Consider the following 22,176-nt stretch of genomic DNA (forward strand, 5'->3'; position numbering starts at 1 on the left):
ACAACTGTGTTACAGTTATAAAGGACATATAAAACAAGACAGAAATAGAAGGACGCACTAAAGTCAATAAAAGGCTGTTTTGTAAAGGTAAAAGATGTCCCTCAACCTGGATGGTTTCTGATCGATGTTGACATCAGTATGCAAGTTTCATTTAAAATGATACCAAGAAGCTCAGCAAATATTTATTTAGCATGGTGGTAGCAATTCACATGACAACAGATATAGTACAGTAAATGAGCTGCAACACAGGGTGAAACGCTGCAACTGATCCGTTTCTCAGACCTCTGCCTCAAGTGAAACAGCAGCAGCGTCCTCAGCTGTTTGGAGAGAGACGTGAAAAAGGATGTCCCCAGACAGTGTCCCATCCAAGTACTAACCAGGCCTGGCCCTGGGCATGTTTTCTGTTTATCGTTTAGTATTAAACGACAATTTTGCGCATCATTTATAACCGACGACAAGTGCACATCACAGCAGAACAATCACATTCAATTCTTAGATTCATAATGACCTAATCTGGCCTTTAAAAGGGCGTCACTTTGTGTTGAAACGTGCTGGGGGGACAGACGGCTCAGATTGGGGTGTGATGAAACACTTAGACGATGCACAATATGGGGTTATTTTAACACTCTTTTGTAGAAATGTTCAATGCTGAGAAATATGAGTGGCCGTTATAGGAGTCATCCCCCAAAGAAAAAACACTTAAATTCCTGTATTCTGGAGAAACCTTTCTGCATCTATTTGTGGGGGATATGTCTTTATTTATGTAAACGGAAACACAAAATTCAGGTGACAATTCAAAATATAGTGCATTAATCAGTAGCTTGTATTTTACAGTGCACATTTGTTTCTGCCATATTTACATTGCAAATAAACCTTTCTTTCTCAAAGCATTTTCATATGTTATTTAGCATTTCTAGTTGCAAGATATTATTACATTGTGGTATCCAATATTTGTGCATTTGACTCATAATAGTTCAAATTAGCACTGAAGCAGCAGGACAGAGGGTCAGTGACCTTCTAAGGGGAGAGCAGTGATTAGTGGTTATGTAGGGACTGAAACCTTCTATAGAATTTGACCTCTAACCCCTTGTTCTGTTACCTCAAAATACTCCTGTACTCTTCTATGGGTTTGACCTTTTACTTTGCAGACTCAAACCCTTCTATGGTACCTAACAGATACCTAAACATATCCTATATAAGCTTTGTTTGATGTACAGAGAGACAGAGTGGCCATCGGGCTGGGTCACTCTCCAAGCTGCTGCAGAGCTTTTAATTGATGCTGAACTCCTTGATTTAATAAACTTTTATGATCAAGAACAGTGTCAAGCGGGTTTCCTCTCAACACATCATCGCAGCATTATTGTTCGGGGACACCACAATATATTCAGTACATTTTTAACAAATACTTTCAAAAAAATAAAGATGGAGACAAAATTAGCCATTTAAAAAAGAAGTGGTGGGGACGCGTCCCCAGTGTAAAACACCGATGACAAATCATGATATTTAAAATCCCTAACTTTGGTCAACGAGGGCAGCGCTGGGAGGGGAAACGGTGACACCCGGAACACAGCGGGCGACTAAACAGTTCCTACCGGACCGGCAATTAGGTGGCACACGCAAACATGGCGGCCAACATAGAGCAAATTTTCCAAGATTTTATATTGAATAAAATCAGAGAAATTGAAGACCAGAATGAAGACAAAGCGTATGTGTCTGTTGTGTTTTGCATTATTCTTAGTGATGGTTAAATATAGTCAGCTAGCTGGTGAGGAGAACAGAACAAAGAGGATGTGTTGCCCCGGCTACCATTAACGTTACCACACAAGCTAACGGTAGCTTTACAAATTATATACATTTATACATGTGAATACAGCCGGTAACGATGTTTTTAGAGGAGCTGGCGAGGTGTAAATAAAGCTGAGAGTAGTTCGTTAAGTGGGTAACGTTAAAGAAGTGCTGTTTGTATTTAATATGACAACAATGATTGATTATGTTGAACCGTTTTACTGGTTAGCTAAGTTCGCTTTTATATTGTGCATGCACGGCTGTCAAACTGCACAAATGTGTTTCCTCTACGCGAGAAGGATTATTTCTTGGCCTCCTCCCCCCCTTTTTTTCCCCCACACACAGCGATTCGTGTGTGTTTCTGAGAAGTAAAGTCAAGTTTTCCTTGAGATAAGTCCTGAGGAATAATCACATAATAAACTTTAAATTAAATATAAATCTGATTTTGTGTTGCATTGCTTCCCGAGAGCTGCTGCTTGTAGGTTTTACTGAAGGCTGGTTTGTAAATAAAATAATGGATAACTTGGTAGTAATCCTGAAAATCTGAAACGTGCATCAGAGGGTCTGTTTCAGGTTTTACAACTCTTCGTCTTCTGAATACATTTCCACATTTAAGCACATGTTTCCTGTTATTTGACATTAGGACTGGGCGATAGATAAATGTTATTACCATAAAACATTTCAAATATCTTGATATATTATTCTGTCATGTACAGGGATTGGATAGCCCTGAGAAGAGATCCCCTCACCCCAAATCTTATTTCTTTCAAGTGTAAGAAACCTGATGCTTAATTGTGGTTTTAAACTTTTCTTTATGGTCCGAATAAATACTTGAACAAATCTGAGGTAGAACATTCAAAACTATTATGATAAAAAAAAACACATTTCAACAAAAATGCATGAGTAAATTAAAATAGTCCCTTTTCCTCAACAAAATAAATATCTAAATATAAAAATGAATTACTAAATTACATTATTGAACATTTGTTATATTTTTATTGAGGAAAAATATATCGCTATAATTGTTATTATTGTTTTATTTGTTTGCCCAGGGCTGGGCAATAAAACAATCATGATAATTATCGCAATATAGTTTTCCTCAATAAGAATATGAAACACAAACAAAGTAGCACTTGATTTTTGTCATGCATATTTGTTGAAAAAAGATTTTATCATAATTATGTTGAATGTTTTACCTCAGATTTGTTGATTGATCCACTGTTTGGCATGAAGTGTTTGTTCTGACCATAAAAAAAGTTTAAAACCACAATTAACCATCTGGTTTCTTACACTTAAAAGAAACAGTAATCTGACATTTATCGGATAATTATCACGTATCGTAATAATATTCGCCCAGCCCTACATGCCCAACTAAATAGTAATATCTCTTTTTCTGCCTCTGTGTGTTCATCAGTGCCGCCGAAGGAGTGGATGCTGGCGATGACATGGATGCAGCTAAGACTGCCGCTTCAGAGAGAGACAAGCGGGAAGACTTAAAGGGCAGTGGTTCGCAAAAGAAACATAAGAAGCACAAAAAACACAAAAGTAAGAAGAAGAAGAGGAACCGAGAGAGGGAGGCGAGGGAGAGCAGTTCAGAGTCTGGGGCAGAATTGGAAGGACAAACCAAACATCAGTCAAGGTGACGCTTAATACTCTTATTCAAAGTTTTTCATGAAACAGGTTATACTTCCATAATACCGTGCATAAACAGTTAACAGAAAGTACCTCCCCTCCATTTGACTTGAGTAATCGAAACCCCCGGTAGAACAAGGTGGATTTATTTATCGGGGTCGTATAATAAGTTGCAGCTCCGTCTGTACTTTTGGGCTCTGTGTGATGCTCGGGAGATGGGTACCAATGCCAATTGGTGATGTTTCCAGTGAGGATGCTTTCTATTGCTCCTCTAAAATTTAACACGGCCTTGGGAGTTTGGCCCTCTTCAGCTTCCTTAAGAAATACAGTAATTTATTTTACTTTCTTCACCAGCGTGAGAGGACCATGTCCGGTTCATGTTGATTCCCAGGAACCTAAAATCGTTCACCTGCTCCACTTCAGCTCCACTTCAGCTCCACTGATGTGGACAGGAGCGTGCGTCCTCCCCTCATTGTTCTTGACATCAACGGTCAGCTCCTTGGTTTTGCTGATGTTGTTCTCTGAGCACCACTCTGCAAGACTAGCAATTTCCTCCTGATATGAAGTCTCATCGTTGAATAATATCCGGCCGATGATGGTGGTGTCGTCTGCAAACCTGCACAAGAGACTTCTCTCCATGTGGGTGGGGGGGATGCGGTCGTGAGTGTACAGCGTGAACAGGAGGGGGCAGAGCACACAGCCCTCCACACTTAATGAACCGTTTTTACTGCTGGTTTGACCCTTTTATCAGCTGGGTGTAAGTGGGCAGGAGAAGCAGAGAAATATGGTCTAATAGATGAAAATGGGGACGGGGGAGCGCTTTTTAGCTGCCAGGAAAATCTGTGTAAACTCTGCTTGTTGAGTGCATTAGCTTGATCTAGGATGTTGTGGTGCAGCCAGGTCTCAATAAATGAGGGCAGAGAAGTGTCTGATTTCCTGTTGCTGAGTTACCCTGAGTCTCCTTCATTCATTTTATTTTCCCGCGACTGGATATTATCCAGGCTGGAATGTGTTCAGTGGACAGTGTTGAAGAAGACTTGAAACAAGCAACTGAGACCATAACCTCATTAGGAAAGTGCTTACTGAGGTAATAAATCAGGTGAGAGTAGGTTAACTTTGTCCTAGACTTCTTTACAGTCTGACTTTTTTTGCAACCAGTGGAGTCGCCTCCTGCTGGCCGTGAGGAATAACGCAGGTTTAAGGCACCAGCAACAGCATCAACTTTTCAGACCTGGATTCCGGCTTTTAGTGACCCTTTTGGTCGACCTCTTTGGTAGTAAATCTTGATTTGTACGTCAGGAGGAGGATTTTATATTTGATCCGGGACTTAACTGGCACCCACTGCCTAGTTCCCTGTGTGCCCTGGGTCTAACATACAAACGTATGTATGCAAATTTTATCTTGTGAAGTTGTGTAAGTGGTTGGGTTTATCATGAAATCTTTCTGTCATTGTGGACACAAAAGTTGGTTTCCTCTCATTTTACCATTAATACCCGCTTTTCAAATGTGCCTAACTCAGGTTTTATCTTTGCTTCATAGAAGAGGAACACCAACAGAGACGAATAAAGAGCAAGGTAAGTACCAGTACCCCCATGGAATACTACTCTATCAAAAGTCACAGCAAAATCTACTGAAGTCCTTATTGTGAAGAGTGTGATACGACTTTATTGTTGACATACTGTGTGTTCTCTTAAGGACACTGTTTAATAAACCTTAATAAACCAATTTCCCTAAGACCCCTAAATCATATAATTATCAATACAGGCTCATCTCAGAAAATTAAAATATCGTGGAAAAGTAAATTTTATTTCTGTAATTTAATTAAAAAAGTGAAACTGTAATATATTCTAGGTTCATTAAATATAGGAGATGTATACATATATATGAGCTGTAAACCGTAATCATCAAGATTTAAACAAAAAAATACCTAAAATATTTTACTTTATGTGTAACGAATCTAGAATAAATGAAGGTTTCACTTTTTGAATTAAATTAAGGAAATAAATGAACTTTTCCACAATATTCAAATTTTCTGAGATGCACCTGTACACGATCTCAAGAACTATACTCTGTATTTCTGTTGTACGAAACATGCTGTACTGGCACAGAGCTGCTGAACTGTTTGTCCAGGTGAGAATAAGGAGAGTAAGTCCAGATGCCACAAAGGGCGCTCGACAGGAAAGAGGAAGAAGAAGAAGAGAAGGCGGAAAGATGAAGAGAACTCATCAGATTCCGACTCAAAGCAGAGGGATAGTAAATGTGGTCAAAGCTCCTCGCCAAGGCGACGAGAGGAGTTGCCTGATATCATCCCAAAACAGGTAAAAACACCAAAAAAACAAGCAGAAAGAGCAAAACAAATATAATCTGAGCGATTTCTGTAGGGTTTTCTGTAGATGAAATATGAAACAGTGATACAAGGCAAACTTTGTGATACAGGATAATTGAGCTCACACCACCTTATAAATAAAATTGAGTGTCAAAATAAAAAGTTTTATACTTACTGTATCATTTATTTATGTATTAAAATATTCTTAGATTTGTCAGTTAGCTTTCTACTGTTCTGTGCTGCTATTTGGGTCTAACTTTGGTGGAAGGTGACTTTGTGAACAGACTTCTGCCCTCATAATATGATTAATGCAAACAGTATCGGGTACACTGATAAAGTTGACATTAATAACATAAAATACTAACGATACAATGTCTTTCCTAACAGGACAGCTCCAATAAAGGAAGAGATGAGGAAAGACACGGCATCAGGAGTTGTCGTTCCCGGTCACGGTCGCGTTCCTATTCTCACTCACATTCCTGCTCTGTGAGGAGGAACTCTCACTCTCGTTCTAGACACCACCGCCGAAGATCTAGGACTCGCTCCCTATCCAGTTCACACCGCCACAGGACCCGGTCCAGGTATGAAGGAAAATCTTCAACTGAATGTTTGATTTATGGGAGAAATGTAAAACAGTAAGGGGATAGTTCAGGATATTTCTAGTGGGGCTGAATGAGGTATGTATTAACTGACGGCAGTCCACGCACCCCCGGTTTGGAGAGGCAGATAGTTGTACCGGCAATGTACTGCTGTGGAGAGGGTCAGCGTTAAAACTTACTTTAGCCTCCTAAAAGAAGGCCCACCGATAAAATTCATTTGAAGTGTACGCTATATTTTGAAGATTTTTAGCACTTTACCATGACAGCCATTTCCTCAGGAAATACATTTAGTCAACTTCTGTATACCAATGCCAAGCACGACTTGTTCGCATTCTGGATAACGCCGTGGGAAATCAGCTGTCGGTGGGCCTTTTTTGTCTTGGCTAAAATATGTTTTGCTGCTGACCCTGCCCACAGCAGTATATTGCTTCTTCTTTTAGGTGGCTAAAAGACCTTTTGCTGCTGACCCCGCCCATAGCAGTGCATTACTTGGTTTCCGTGCCAGTACAACTCTCTGTTTGTCCAAACAAGGGCCACGCTGACCGCCATCTACTGCAGGTGATATAAACAACTCATAAAACACACAAAACTCTGCCACAGTTATGATCCCAATTTGCAGGGAAAGTACGATTAAAGTTTTTTATGTGTACGGTGACGTTACCTTCAGCATCATTGTCCAGTTCATGTGACATTAAGGTGGACAAAGATTTGCTGCCAGGGAATGTGCTCATTTTTCTTCTCCACACGGTGCTAATGTTGGTCTTAACATGTTCAATTTTGATATTGTTTTATCCTGCCATGATCTGGTTGATGTGGCTGCTGGTAGGTCCTGCGAGAAGAGGGGAACTTTAGATGAATCCATAGAGTCCACCCAAGGTCCTTCAAAAGGCGTCCAGGCCCCTCATCTGGCCTCCAGCCCTACCAGAAACACAGTAGCCGTGGAGCTGACAGAGTCAAGCACCGGGCTGCAGAACCCTAAAGAAAGTGAAAAGCCAGCAGAGGAGAAAGCAGAGGACACAGCACAAAAACTAGGTAGGACCTGTTTGATGACGTTGTATTTATACTGTTTATTTTGTCCAGTGCTGATTTCAAATTCGTTTATTGACCTGAAAGAAGCCTTACAAAGAGAGAACACAACGAAAGTGTGGACAGCTGAGGGGATTGAAACTGAAGTCCTATGTTTACGAATTAAGAATTGAATCTTGCCCTGTGCTTAGTCCTTGCACTCACATGTCTTACTCTTTTTGACTATTCCTACCCATGTTAATGACTTTATCTATGTCCAGGCATATGGAAGAAATAGGACCAATATGTCTCAACAGTGTTTTGTCGCCTTTCTATTAACTAAGATGCGATATGGTTATTGTTTATAAAAAGTGTCATGCAATTAAAATCAGTTTTTCTAACTAACTTTGAACCTTTATGCCAACCCATTACAGTTCACACAGACAAACCTTTAAAATAGGTCAATTTAGTTTTTCAAGATGTGTCCAACTAATGTTTTTCGTTGTCTAATTGTAATGCTCCAGGTTCTGGCGCATCCCTGTCCACGCTGAACTCCATATCTACTGAACCAGACCAGACCACTGAGTCCAGCTTCCCTCAGCTTAAAGCATCGGAACATCCCAGGTCCTCTGCATCTCATGTGAAATCACCAGCAAGGAAGAAGAGGAAACCCTCCAAGTCCCCACAGAGGAAAAAAGAAGCAAAGTCATCAACGAGGCAGAAAAGATCCATGTCGCCATGTAGGAGCCACAGACGGGGCTCCAGATCCAGATCCAGATCCAGGAGCCCTTCAAAGAACAAGAGATCACGGTCGAGGTAGAGTAACTGGGTTTTTTCTTTATTAGCATCTCCTTTATCTTGTTGGTGTTTTAACTAAATGGTTAGTGGTACCAATAATGTTATTTTGAATATATGGTTTCATAAATTATTTCCAGGAATTTTTTCATTTTTTTTTTGCTCCTATCCTGAGCTGATTAATTTCATTTAACTATTGTCCAATACCGAGTCCTGATCTGAATATAGGTGCACAGTGCACACTTAAAGTACATTAAAGTTATTATAGTATACGGAAAAAAAAAATTCCCGCGTCCAAGCTTTTCCTTAATGTTATATTTATTTTTAAATTTTAACAAAATTTGGAAAGCGAAAAATAACAAACCCGCTCTGTAATCTTTTTGGCACATAAAATTCTCCTTCTGCGTTTCGCTGTAGTTTATGGTGTGTTGTGTTTCGCTATGTTGTGCATGGTGATAGCTGAAGCTAGGAGAGAGACGCTGCGTGAAACTGCCTGACCTCATCTTCAACGAGACCACGCCAAGATCTCTTTCAGCATTTGGTATTCAACACTACAGATGTAACAATTCCAGACATTAAGTAGTCGATACCAATGAAACCAGTGAAATTCCACGATTCTCAATACTAAATTCGATATCATGTAAAAACAAAATAATAAAATAATGTACTTAAACATATACTCCTTTAATAAATTATCAGGTATAGCTCAATAACAAAATAAACAAAAGGCTTCACACAAATACACACACACACATACTGTGTTTTTGGACAAAACAATGGACAACAAGATGTGAAATAGGGGCAGGTCAGTGCAGAACTGGTGATCGCAGGAATATTATATCTGGCCATTGGAGGGGACTTCATGTACAGAAATGGTCGACCATATGAATCATTACAAATGAATTGATCTACATGTTGTCTGTGCAGGTCAGGGGGCCGGAGGTCGCGGAGGTCACGCTCACGGTCGGTGTCACGGGGTCGGAGGAGGGCTACATACAGCCAGAGGGACCGCTGGAAACGAGAGCCGAGTCACTCCCCTGTACTCATCCTCCGCAAAAATAGAACCCCGACCCGGAAAAACTGCAGTTCGGGAAAGAGCCCTCAACGCATTAGTGAACTGGGTCAGTTAATATGCAATCGCTCATTTGAAAGTTATACACCAACTGTTGTGCTGTTTGTTCTGTTTCTTTCATTTGCATTTTGGCATCATTGTTTGTACAGAGAGTTTAGGTGTCATGAAAGTCAATCACATATTTCTTACTACATTTCAATGTCCACAAACGACTGAAGATGTGACGTGAAGAGCTACTTTTTTCAGATTTTAGTTTGCTTTGACATCACAGCTCTGCCAATTCATAGCATTTGGTACTTTTTAGCCACTCTGGCTTGGTGAGGAGGATGATATCTTGTGATTATCCACACGCTATGTGTACATTTTCAGATTTTTGTTAAAAACCTTTGTAGCTGCCATTGCAGTTTTGATTTAGAAATAGCTTTTTTATGTAGTTGGTCTCTTGTCTAGTCGTCTGTGTATGTAGCAACTGCTCTGCCCTCCAAAAACAATATACTCTAGGATAATTAATTTGGTACAGTCACAGTGTAAGGAAGACATTCTGTAAACGGGATAGCACCAACACATTTCATTCATTGACTCCTTTATTGTGTTTGTGTTTCCTCAGATAAGGATCAGTTGTTGGAAATAGCCAAGGCCAATGCTGCTGCCATGTGTGCCAAAGCAGGAATGCCCATCCCTGCCAGCCTGAGGTCCACAATGCTTCCTCTGGCTCTGCCAAGTATGGCCATGAATGCTGCTATGGCCAGTATGACTGCTGGTATGTTTTTGACTCTTGTTTCCTGTTTGCATTATGTTTTTTCTAAAATGATCAGTCAACCTTGTTTTCCATCTCAATTTAACAAAGATCTTTTTACTGTAATTTAACCTTCTTGACGGTTAAGATTTGTTGAAACGGTCTCAGAGAGGTGTTGGGTCATTTTGGAGGGGTTAGGTCGAGCTGCTGTTTAATTGTATTCTGTCATATTGAGATGTGTATTTAATATTATTTAATATATACAGTATATTACATATGTCAAAATAGGTAATAAGTCGGTCAGCTTCTGAGACTTTAATCTAACTTTCTCTGTGTCTCTTCCTCATAGCCACCATGACAGCAGCCTTGTCCAACATGGGCACCCTGTCCTCACTGCTCCCACTGCCCTCCATTACCAACAAGCCACCTCCAGCCCCTGCTCAATCCAACATAGCTGCATTGGAGGAAGTGAAGAGGAAAGTAGCGAAGCAGGCCAACAGCATCAGCATTAAGGAGTTTACTGATGTAAGGGTATTATACATGTGAACTATGTTACAGGAGGTTCACTGCACACAGAAAAAATTCGCATGTACTAATCAGTCAACTGTGTAGTGGTAATACATGTAAATTTCTACATCTCATCTGTAAGTAATGTGTTTTTCAAGGCTTAGAGACCTTTAAGTTTCTGAAAATCTACCTGTGATGTGAATTGTAATATGACAATTTATACATAGAGATTGTGGGAGGTGGGAGGGGCCCTGGTTATATGTGAGAGGATGTACTGGGGTTTGTCGAAAACTTTGATGTAGTCTCAGCAGCAGAAAGGGAGAGGGATTGGCTTAGTTCAGCTTTTGTCTTTTCAAGTAGTTTGTATAGTATAGAGCTTGTAAATGCCAAAAAATGCCCTTAAATTGCACAGTAAATTCAAGGTGGCTGACTTCCTGATGAGTTTAAGGTACGGCTTCAAGAGGCTTTTTCTTAAGGAATAGGCATGATACATGTGCCTCCCAAATTTGGTACATCTAGGTGAAACAGAAAGGTGGGAGCTTTTGTTTTGAAAATCTGTAAGGTGCGCTATCGAGCCATTTTTCCACACCCGTGCAGGAGACCTACATCAGGCGTCTAATTTCACTACACCTGACTTGTGTACCAAGTTCCACCATGACTCAAGCGTCACAATCACCCAAAAATGAATTTGAAGACCGGAAATAAAGAATAATAAGAAGCGATTTTAATCGGGACCTCACATCGGTCGCTGGTTGGGCCGTAAGGATTGTACCAAGTTTATTTCATTGCGTTACTTTTCCTCTTCTGTGTACATGTCTGGGCTTGAAACTGGATTGTGTATGAATTGAAATCTTAATGCTCTGGATTTGATTAGGTAAAAGAGCAATTCCTCACTAAATCTTGTGAAGGCACTGCTGCACTACCTCTGTAGGTTGAGGTTGTGGTAAAGCAATGTTGCGTAAAGACAGTGCTGAATTTGCTGTGTGTGTGTGTGTGTGTGTGTGTGTTTGTAGAAATGCAAGATGATTGTGGACAGTAAAGGAGAGCTTCCGGTTGCAATGCCTCATGTTTCGGACGAAGAGGATGATGGGAAACCCTTTGGAGGATCAGCTCTTCGAGAGCAAAAAGCCATCAGCTTCAGCATCAACGTAACATCCACACACGGGCTCCACTCCCTCTTACATGAGTTTACATATTACTGTGAATGACAGTTTGCTCTCTTGGGAATGTGTGGTAAACCCTACGTAGAACACAGTTTTGGGGTATATTATAGCTCAGAAATTAAAAAAAAAGTCGCAAAATAATACCCCATCTTTACGTTACTGCTCCCTTATTGTTGACAGAATGTAACTCAACCTTATAAAACCCTTTGAATATTAACCTGATCATAGTAATGCATTTATTTCAACTTGTTTGTGGTCAGCTATGATTTCCTGCAGAGTAATACAGCATAATTTAGTTCCTCTGTTTGAGGTGTCTTGACGTATGATTTTAACGCACACCTGCCAGCCAGACAGTCCATTCTTCTTCTGTGTTAAGTGGGTGAATACCTTATTGACTGAATTGCACGACCAAAAATAATCATCACTCTGCTGCCTTTTTCCCTCCAGAACGCGACAGTCCGTCCATCAGTGCGTAGTGACGCAGGCATGGCGAAGGAGTTTCCTGTCTCTTCAGGATGCCAACATCGTAAGAAGGTTTGAACAAGATGTGCATTACATTTGGATCTTGTAACTTTGTTTAGAACCTTTAAAATTGACAAGGTACTTCACAGTGGAAGAAGTTGAACTGCAGTAAATCACCAACCATATTGGCCACAGTTAACTCAGCGTTTTCCTGCTGTAGATCTGAGGCAGGTATTTACACGGCAGTACAATATGTGTACTAGACACTAGTAACTAGTAAGGTAACCAAACGCTTGTATAAGGTAAGTCTTAAGTCAACTATTCTCCAGTTCTGGTAAAGGGTTGACACACAGTCTTTTAAATAAATTAAATTTAAATGTGTCACAGCAATTATTCCAGTGCAGTATTTTTATTAATATCATTACAGGGCAGTGCAGTGCAAATTAGACACTTTTAACACCCTGCTATTTTCTTTTTTTCTAAGATTTTTTTGTCTCTTTTTAACGAGATGATTGACTAAACTACTGAAATATTAATGAGACAAGGTTTTGATAAATGATTTTTAAAACTAAATTGTTATATTAATCAATTATTAGACATTGCTTTGTCATTATTTGGCAAATAAGATGTTAGAGTAATTGAATTATTGACTGATCAAAAACTTTATTAGATTAATTGATTAAAAATAAATATAAAATATAATAAAATTAAAGTAGAGAAGAAAGTGAAAGGCACTGAAGTACCAATGAGGGTGCAACTCATATAGCAAGTGAAGGAGTGGGGAACCAAATACTATTTTACTAATTTTATATTAAATTTTCATGCTCTTATCTTTTTTTTGTATTATTCTTTACACTTGTTAAAGCACTTTGTAACTTGTTTTTGAAAAGTGCTCTACAAATAAGGATTATTTGTTCCAAATTACAAGAAATGAATTAACCATTCACGAAGGTGCATCTGTGTTGCTGTTACGAGAGCTACAAATTATAAATTTCAAAGTGATTCTGTCCTCGCTAAAAGTTGTTGCAGGCAAAGTATTTTTCAGCTAGCTGATCATTATATTCTCCAGTATTGCATTCTCCGAGGAACAGACAAGTGTTTGTGTTTGGCTGAGATAAATATTTCGACTGCGAAAAAAGAACACAAAAATACAAACTTGAATGTAAATACCTTTGTATGTTTCTTAGCTTTGTAAATACTAAATCAAATCTCTGCATCATTAGAGAAAAGATTACTGACATAAACCAATGTGAACAGGCGCTTAAATGTACTTTTCCTCTACTAGGTGGTAATAAATAACATAAAAAAAGGTCACAGAACAATTTGAAAGTGTTTTGTGAGTAATGTAATGTGTCATACTGTCCAGGAGGGCGAGGCACTGGGCGCCTACGGAGAATGGGTTCCGGTTGACAAAACCGCAGACAAAGCTGCAGCTGCCTCCAGAAAGGCCCTGACCGCCGTTCCCACAGAGACTGCCGCCTCATCATCAGGTGAAACGGCAATAGCAGCTGGATTACCAGAGGACGTCGAACAGCCAGATAATGACAGTGTTTTTCCTGACCCAGTACTGCAGGTGAGAAGTGGAATTATAATGTGTATCCGGTCTACTATATATATGTACTGTGGGTATTTAATTAAGTTGTCATAGTCGCATTTCCACCAAAAGTACCTGGAACTTTTAGTCCCAGGAACTACTTCCCAAGGAACTGAAAGGTTCCTTCAGTCCACTGTCGTATGTGTTTCCCCTGCGGTCTAAAGACCTGCGAAGATTATGCAATTTAGTCCGCTGACACTGTAACAGCACAGTAACCGTGGAGGAGAATCAGGTTGTGCTGCCTCTGATCATGATTTATTGGTTTGCAAATGTGATCACTGAGTCAATGGTGGAATCAAAATGCCTGAAATGCTAGACTTAAAGCGAGTAGTCTTCAAATTTTCAGCAGCCCCACCCCCCAAAGTTCCACTACTTTTGGAAAGTACTATCCCCCGAGCAGGCAGCTCTTTGGGGGGTAAAATAAAGTCCCCGGAACTTAATTTAGACCCTGGTCCTCCAAAGGTTCCTAGTTCCTGGCTAAAGTTCCTGCAGTGGAAACACAGCTTATGATTAAAAATCATGAATGTGAAAATGATTTATTAAACTCAGGGCTCCAAACTTAGCTCAGTTAAAGATGTAATATTCACCGGTGAATCTGTCAGTACACAGAAATGCTGATGCACTGTGGATGTGAAAGGCTCTCTTTGATGCATGTGTATTGTGGAATAGACAAAACAAATGTCAGGATACGTCACTCTAAAAAATGCAATGAACAAATAAATGTAGAGCGATTTGTATCTGTAATGTTGGATCTGTAACTGTGCCAGAGTGATTTGTAGCTCACGCATTTGTGGATTTCTTGTGAAACATGGTAGGAAAGTCTCCCCACAAATAGGTGGAGATTCACAAATATATTTCCATTTAATAAATGCTAAGTTACAAATGATACACGAATTGTTATATAGGGGCATAGATATGACATTTACAGATACTAATCACTACATTTATTTGTGCTTAGATTTTTACAATCTTGACGTGATCTTGATCTGTTTGTGAATACTTATGAGACTGTTCTAATTCCATAGAGGACATGAATTTGAACCTGAAAATTATTCTGTGCTGTGGGAGCAATTACATTTTGATGACTTCCAAGGTTATTACCGAATTGTTGGTTGTGACGGATCCAAATCATCGCTGATGCTCTCTCCCTCTTTCCCTCCCCTCAATACCATTTCTCTTGTCACCCCTGATCTCTCTCTCTCTCTCTCTCTCTGCAGCCAGTAGATATCTCTCAGGCTGTAACTGAGAGAATCAAAGCTCAGAGGCGATTGGCTGAGAACCCCTATGATGTCAGCGCCATCTGTATGCTCAGCCGGGCCCAGGAGCAGGTATAATACACACATTTTAAGGACGCACACTCAGAAAAACTAAATAATATAAAGATAATGATCGAACTACAAATTCAATTGATTTAAGTGTCTTGGCACCTCCGTCATCTTCTTTTTAAAGATTTTGGCCTGGAGCTTAGCATTTTTAATAACAAAACAACTTTTACCAAACCTAATTTATAATTAAAGCTGCAAGCATCATCACGGTCTGTGTCACCTTTGTTGTGCTACAGAGCACTTGGCGCTATGACTATAACTAAATATTGGCATGTAGATGTCTTATGGGCGGGACTGTTTGGTGCAGATGTGAGCATGTAGACTGAACTTCCTCTTTTTGTATGCCACGCCACGGGCACGCCGTTCCACAAAAACTCACCGTTTGTATAACTTTTAAACGGGTTTAGAGTAGACAGCGACAACCTGAAGTTGGTCAGACTAATTCTCTAGGAGGAGTTCGTTAAAGTACGGAGCCTGTAAATCATCCAAAAATTACCATTAAATTCAAAATGGCCGACTTCCTGTTGGGTTCTGGGTATCACTCCAAGAGGCTTTTTGGAGCGTTTGGACATTGTACATGTGCCACAGAAATTTCATACATGTAGGTGAAACGTGACACAGGGGCTGCTTCGTTAAAGGTCATACGAAGCATGGGACTTCGCCAACATGCCACTGCCACGCCGTTAACTGCAAACTCACAAGTTTTACCTCACGGCCCCCAAAATTGAGGTTACTTTGCAGAAAAAAGCCCTTAGCCCTCGTGCTCAGGCCCTAATAATCCATGTTTATGTAGCAATATGATGAATAAGCGGGCAAGTAATTGTTTTTGCATGTAAAACAGTCAAATCTATCAGTATTAACAAAATAATTAGTACAACATGCAAAATAGACTGGATTTTAAAATATTAATTTCTAAATCTACTTTTTTCTTTTAATGTATGGCACTACAGGTGGTATTGTACTACAGATTGCTGTTGTATGGATCATTGTGGTGGCAAATAAAAATGGACCCTATTGCACACGGAAAACAAGATGAGCAAAGTTCTTCACAATGTAAAACACCAACATCGTTCCTATGACAAAAACTGTCCACAGGATTCCCGAACCGTCGGTGCATAATGACGGGGACAGTCCTGTGTTGCCTCTAACACATCCCCCCCTGCACTCAAGCCTGGCCACGAGGTTACCAAAAGTGCGCTTAGCACGCCCCTGACACACTGGACATTTCCCACCCACATACTGGTTACATTTCAACACATCCTCTGTCACTTTCATTACTTACATATATAATAATTAATAACAAATGTAATGTTTAGAGGTATTATTTTGTATACAAACAGGAAAGGAATTAGTTAATAATGTCACCTATGGGGAGCTAAATTTGACAGAATAAGAGACACTGTTTTGTTTTTGTTTAGATGAGGTCAGATAGTAAATGTATTTTGTGTGGAGGTTGATGGATCTCATTAGTGTTCTGTTAAACTGTGATGAGGTTCATGATGTCAATAACAGACACACTGGAAAAGAGACAACCCAAACAGCTACTTATTTTTAAATAGCTCTCGTAACTTCAATCATCTGGAGGGAGTAACGGATGTTTACCTATTAATGTGGTCTGTTGAGCACTCTCTATTTAATTGGATGCTCAGCACTGCATTGCTGAATGTTTCCAGACCGTTTCCTTTTAGATCTGATGCATTCACTGACTGTCTGATCTAATCGACATGTCCATTTTTGATAGGTGGATGCTTGGGCCCAGTCCAACACTGTTCCTGGTCTTTTCACTGGTACGACTGGAGCCCAGATCCTCAGCTCGGAGGAGCTGTCCACAGGTGGACCACAAGCGTGGCTGAAGAAGGTAAGACAGACACGAAAACAACATACACAAACAAGCAGATGTTGCAAAAAAATAGCATATACTGTAAATAAACAGATCTGTAACTTTTGACGTATTGAGGTTTCTGTGTTGCTCAGGCCAGCTGGTCAACACTAAGAGGTACAAGCTTTGTGAATTGCAACAACATGCTAAATTACCCACAGCTTTGTCACTGCGCCTAAACAATTTCAGCAAAGTAGGTATTCGGAAGTGTGAAAATACAAGTTAACTCTTTCTGTTACCAAATACTTTTAGTAAGAAACCATACGTGGTCTTCATCAATTGCTACACTGTCTTTAAGTAGCGTTATTCCCCATTTTCTGTCTCAAAGATTTTCTACGCACTGCAGTCACCGCTTACTCCACTACAGAGTGTAGACACAGATGAGGAGGTAGGAAGGAGCAGTTCCCCTTCAATGCCCTGTAGCCTATGGCTAAGTCTTGAGCAGGATTTGAGGAGGATATCTGTTTACTCTAAAGGGCAGAGTCACAGCATCAACACTTGTCTCCAGCTGAACATGGATTTAAGTGGGCCTTGCGGGAACCATTATTACCTAGACATTAATAACATTGTCACGCTTGGAGTAGACAAGATAAGTACCTGTCTGTATGAAATTTAGGTATCTTAATTTTCTCTCCCCCTTCCCAGGATACATGTTTTCTTGAAATAGTTTGCATTTATATGTGTGGGCACTATGGTTGTTTATCGTTTTTAAATGTTTAAAATTTTACGATACCAGTTCCAAAACCAGTATCCTTAAAGTGATACCGATACTAATAGAGAACTTCATTCGATACCGTGCATAAAATGCCTCGTGTTGAAGCCATAGTAGTTGATTGGTAGCCTATTATTATTTGTATTGTTGTAATGGACAAGCAAGGTAATCTATTTTATTTTTTTCTTCTTTCAAATAACTATTTCATAAAAGTATTGGGAAATTGTATCAGATCCTCATCCTGATTAGTTCATCCTCACGGGTATTATCATACAGGGAAAGACAGCTTTTTTTTTTTTTTTTATATTTGAATGAGAGAGGAGGAGTAAAACAGTTAAGTAACCAAATAAGTTGTGGGAATCAAATTTAAGGTAATTTTTTTGATACGTATGTTTACAGTTAACAAACGGAAAATTATTTGAACTTTCGATCAATAAACTGAACTGAAAGATCTCCGCAACCTCCTCTAAAAACAGTCACAAGTATAGGATGAGTAAAGAGTCTGTTTAAGCAAGTCACTTAACTGCACTAAAGGAAAAGAGAGGCTGCACGTCCAGGCGATCAAACCAACTGCACCTGAAGCAGCTGCAGCTGCAGCCGGAGGCTACATGAGTATAATCAGCTCATCTGTCAGCGTTTGATTGATGTGATGGAACGCAGCGGTGCAAACGCTAATTTTTTGCTGCCGTATGGTTACAAAAAGTATCGACTGAAGTACTGGTTTGACTGGAGACGTTTCGATTCTACTCGATGCTGGGCTGTTTCAGTCGATACCATGGTATCCAGTAGCGATATCCATCCCTAGTGGGCACACACACAAAGGCAGTGATAGATAGATCAACACAGTCTTGTGTGGCCCAGGATTTGTCTGATCTGTTTAAATTTGGTCTGATATTTTGGATTGTGGTGTGAGGTGGGAGTTTCTCTTTGTATTAGGGTGAGGATTTCCTTATTTCCTTTCAACATCGTATTTGTCACCTCCTACTGCTAATGTTTTTCTTGTCTTCCCTCTGTCTCACTGTGTCTGTGTCCTGGTTAGGACCAGTTCCTCAGGGCAGCTCCAGTATCCGGGGGTGTTGGGGAGTTCCTGATGAGAAAGATGGGCTGGAAGACCGGAGAGGGTCTTGGGAGGAACCGCGAGGGTACCGTGGAGCCAATCATTATCGACTTCAAGGTCGACCGCAAAGGTCTGAAGCCGCTGAATACTCACTTCTTCTTAATTAAGTTTCTCTTAGTGAAATAATTTCCTCACTGAGGTGAGGCTGCAACTACAGCAAATACTGCCTCACAGTTCTACCCTCAGTATCACACTGCTCATTGCACAAATCCCATCAACCCATTCTGATTGATACACACTTCACTTTAGGGAGATGGTGTTAGATTGATGATGATGGCAACAATGTTAAAGTAGTGATGAGGATTTCTATGTGTTTCAGGACTAGTTGCTGAAGGAGAGAAGCCACAGAAGCAGACAGGAGGACTGGTGGTGACCAAGGATCTAATGGGTAACGGATACACGGCAAACATTGTCTCGACATATACAGTGAAAATAGACCTGAATGTTGTCCAGCAAATATTTTGTAGCCTTCAAAAGTCTAAATCCATAACGTCTACTCATACAAAAGCAATTGTATCCTGAATGTAATGTCCATATCTTCACACACAGGACTGTGCTTATTACAATCCTGCGACAGCCACAAATACCGGATTCATTTCAAATTGCCTGCCTCCGCTTTGATGTGAATGACATGTATCAATATTCGATGAATCAATTCGACTAGATTACCCCCGGCTGTGTGGGATGTTTGTGTGCCCCTTCATCTCATTCTCCCCTTTTATCTGTGTGCAGGGAAGCACCCGGTGTCTGCTCTCATTGAGTTGTGTAACAAGAGACGGATAATGCAGCCGGATTTTGTCATGGTTCATCACAGCGGTCCCGACCACCGCAAGAATTTCCTCTTCAAGGTGAGTGTGATGCTGCTGCTTGATCAGATGTCTGTCCTCATTCACATGCTGTTTTTATTTATTGTGTCCTCTGATGGTTAAATTCTGACATCTGATCGTCTGATCCAGGTCACAGTGAACGGAGTGGACTACCAACCCCAGACAGCCAGTCCCAATAAGAAGCATGCCAAGGCCATGGCAGCTACAGTTGCCCTACAGGCTCTAGGAGAGGTAATATATATTGATCATCACCTGATCATCACCTGCTATTAGCATGAGACACCCGAATATCTAAATAAAGTACCAGCAGTTGAGTTGCATGACCAGATTCTTTTCTGCACAGTTAATGCAGCTTTACTAAACACTGAACTAATGTGCTGACCATTTAAAATCCTTTTTTAAAAATGTGTTTAGTCATAAAATACCGTTTGTAATAAAATGTGTTTTATTTTGTTCCTAGGTTCCTGTTGATGGACCAGGACTCTACACTGGCCCTGTCTTCACTGCTGCTTCTACTGGCCCCCTTTTCTCTACATAGACTTACACACAACAGTATTATATTCTACATCGTTCAGCTGTTTGTCTGTGATCTCACTTCATTTGTGGGACACTGACAGAAAAAGTCATTGAATAAGCGGTCTGCCGATGCCACTCTGGTGGCTTATTTATATACTAAGAAATTAATAATATGCTAGACACATGACAGTGAGAATCATGAAGACAAGTCTGGCTTGAAATCACACATCTTTGTATTGAAGCATTTGTGATTGATTTTATACCCACAAAAGTACACTTTTTTTTTCTTTTCAAGTCAAAATGTTCATCATAGGATTGTAAATATATGTTTGCCAGGGCGTTAGGATTGGGAAAGGGTCTCCATCGTATTAAAAGTGGATGGTATGTATGATAATAGTAGCATTTCAGCCTGCTATGTATTAGCTGACCAACACTTAAGCCTAGACCAGAAAACGATTTCCTCTGCTATGGATTTGTTGTTTGTAAGAGCTGTAAATCTGTAAATGACTGTCTCTTGTTGGTTAGCAACCTTTCTGTTGGTCCTGACATTACATTTGTGGCCTGGTCTCCTCCTAACAAAATGTTTCTCAAAACTAAAAGCTTTTAAACTTTATGAAAAGAAACCTTCTAAACTGTGTAAACAAATAAAGTTATATTTATGTTATGTAGTAGAGGAAGCCACATTATGTTTCTTTGTAACAATGCCTGTTGAATGTGATTCAAGACATTCATGAGATTGGGAGGGTGCGACCTCCACTGGGAAGTGGGGGTTTCCCCCACCTCCCTGCCCTCAGCACACAAGCACTCCACGCAGGAGTCGCTAATGCGATGACAACACCTCTCGCCATCTTCCCATCTGCAAACACTGCCAGGGGCACTACTGTTGAACACTAAAGCCGGGTATCTGCTGTTCCCCTGCTGACTACTTGTCTAAAGGCCTAATTTACTCTTCTGTGTTGATGACAGATCTGATAAATTCCCACACGTTTGTACCTCTGGGGAGCGACGAAAGAGTTTGACCTTGATTTTTCAGTATTTTTGTGAAAAAGGCTCGTATCTCTCTGTGCCACAGAGATTCACCGTCTTTTTATCCAAAAACCTCCAGGGTCGTTGGAGGCCAAGACTGTACGACCGCTGATGACATTGTCACGAGGCCAAATGTGAGCGTTTCAGATATTTATTCACAGATCAAACAAACATTTAATAAAAGTCAAATGGATGTCTGTATTTTATTTTAATAAAGCAGATCAATAGAATATATAACACTGACAGAAAGGGGTTAAACACCAGCTATTCCTGTTGTTTTGCGTTGCTAAAATAATGCTAATTCCTGGATGTTTCAAGGATGGGAGCACATGCTACAAACAATTAAGTAAGATTTAATCTGCACATAGGAGTCATTTATACTGGGAACGCTGTGGGCATGTCCCCACCACAATTCATGACACAGTTTTATAAAGATGGTCATGTGATTGTGGATTTAAGATGTCAGTCGCAAAGCAAAGACTGTTATATGCACAAAAACTGGTTGGAATATTAATGCATGGACCAAATACTTTACAAGGGAACGTTCCTCCGTGGATAATGTCCTCATATATATTAAATAGTGAAATGATTAGTCTAAAACATTTAAAACTTGTTTCAGCCTGTTTAATAATTTAAATAATAAATAATTTAGTGATGATGTATTTATAGTTTATGAGCATGTAACGGACTTTAATATCACATAACAAAACTTGCCTTTAGTAAGATTAATTGCCTCTGTCCTTTGTTGGAGTATCTCTAAATACGGTGATGGTTTCTGCCCTGACGGTTCATTTACACCTTCTAATGGTGAGATACAAAGATGCAAAGAGTTTTGGTTCCTTTTCACATCATGAATGTGCTTAATCACATTGTCGTTGTTCTGCTGCTGTCGGGACATGACCTGAAAGCTCAGCTGCAACATGCAGATTCCAGTAAAAGTTCAGGCAGTCTTTGTTTTCTGTTCCATAAACCCCTGCTTCTTTCTCTCCAAAAGACCGGGAGGGGACACAGCCCCCTCCCTCTCCCCGCAGGATCGGCTTCAGGTACCGGGCACGTGCAGGATTTGAACCACCGCTGCACTGTTGGTGCCTTGCGGTC

The 22,176-nt window shown here is 40.1% G+C and overlaps 1 protein-coding gene across 1 annotated transcript; it reads left to right on the forward strand.

Annotated features, from left to right (window-relative positions):
• The first annotated feature begins 1,611 nt into the window (after window positions 1–1,611).
• LOC123978243 (protein SON) lies at window positions 1,612–21,271 on the forward strand. Its single transcript, XM_046061413.1, has 20 exons — window positions 1,612–1,705; window positions 3,200–3,424; window positions 4,957–4,991; window positions 5,548–5,735; window positions 6,131–6,324; window positions 7,169–7,374; window positions 7,872–8,163; window positions 9,070–9,263; window positions 9,822–9,974; window positions 10,300–10,475; window positions 11,471–11,605; window positions 12,068–12,154; window positions 13,449–13,655; window positions 14,894–15,004; window positions 16,743–16,859; window positions 18,632–18,779; window positions 19,029–19,097; window positions 19,442–19,557; window positions 19,666–19,767; window positions 19,997–21,271. Exons 1-20 carry the CDS (start codon window positions 1,623–1,625, stop codon window positions 20,072–20,074), a joined length of 2,916 nt encoding a protein of 971 aa, XP_045917369.1. The 5' UTR covers window positions 1,612–1,622; the 3' UTR covers window positions 20,075–21,271.
• The last annotated feature ends 905 nt before the right edge of the window (window positions 21,272–22,176 follow it).

This window comes from Micropterus dolomieu, linkage group LG01 (assembly GCF_021292245.1).
Source record: "Micropterus dolomieu isolate WLL.071019.BEF.003 ecotype Adirondacks linkage group LG01, ASM2129224v1, whole genome shotgun sequence".
Taxonomy (NCBI): domain Eukaryota; kingdom Metazoa; phylum Chordata; class Actinopteri; order Centrarchiformes; family Centrarchidae; genus Micropterus; species Micropterus dolomieu.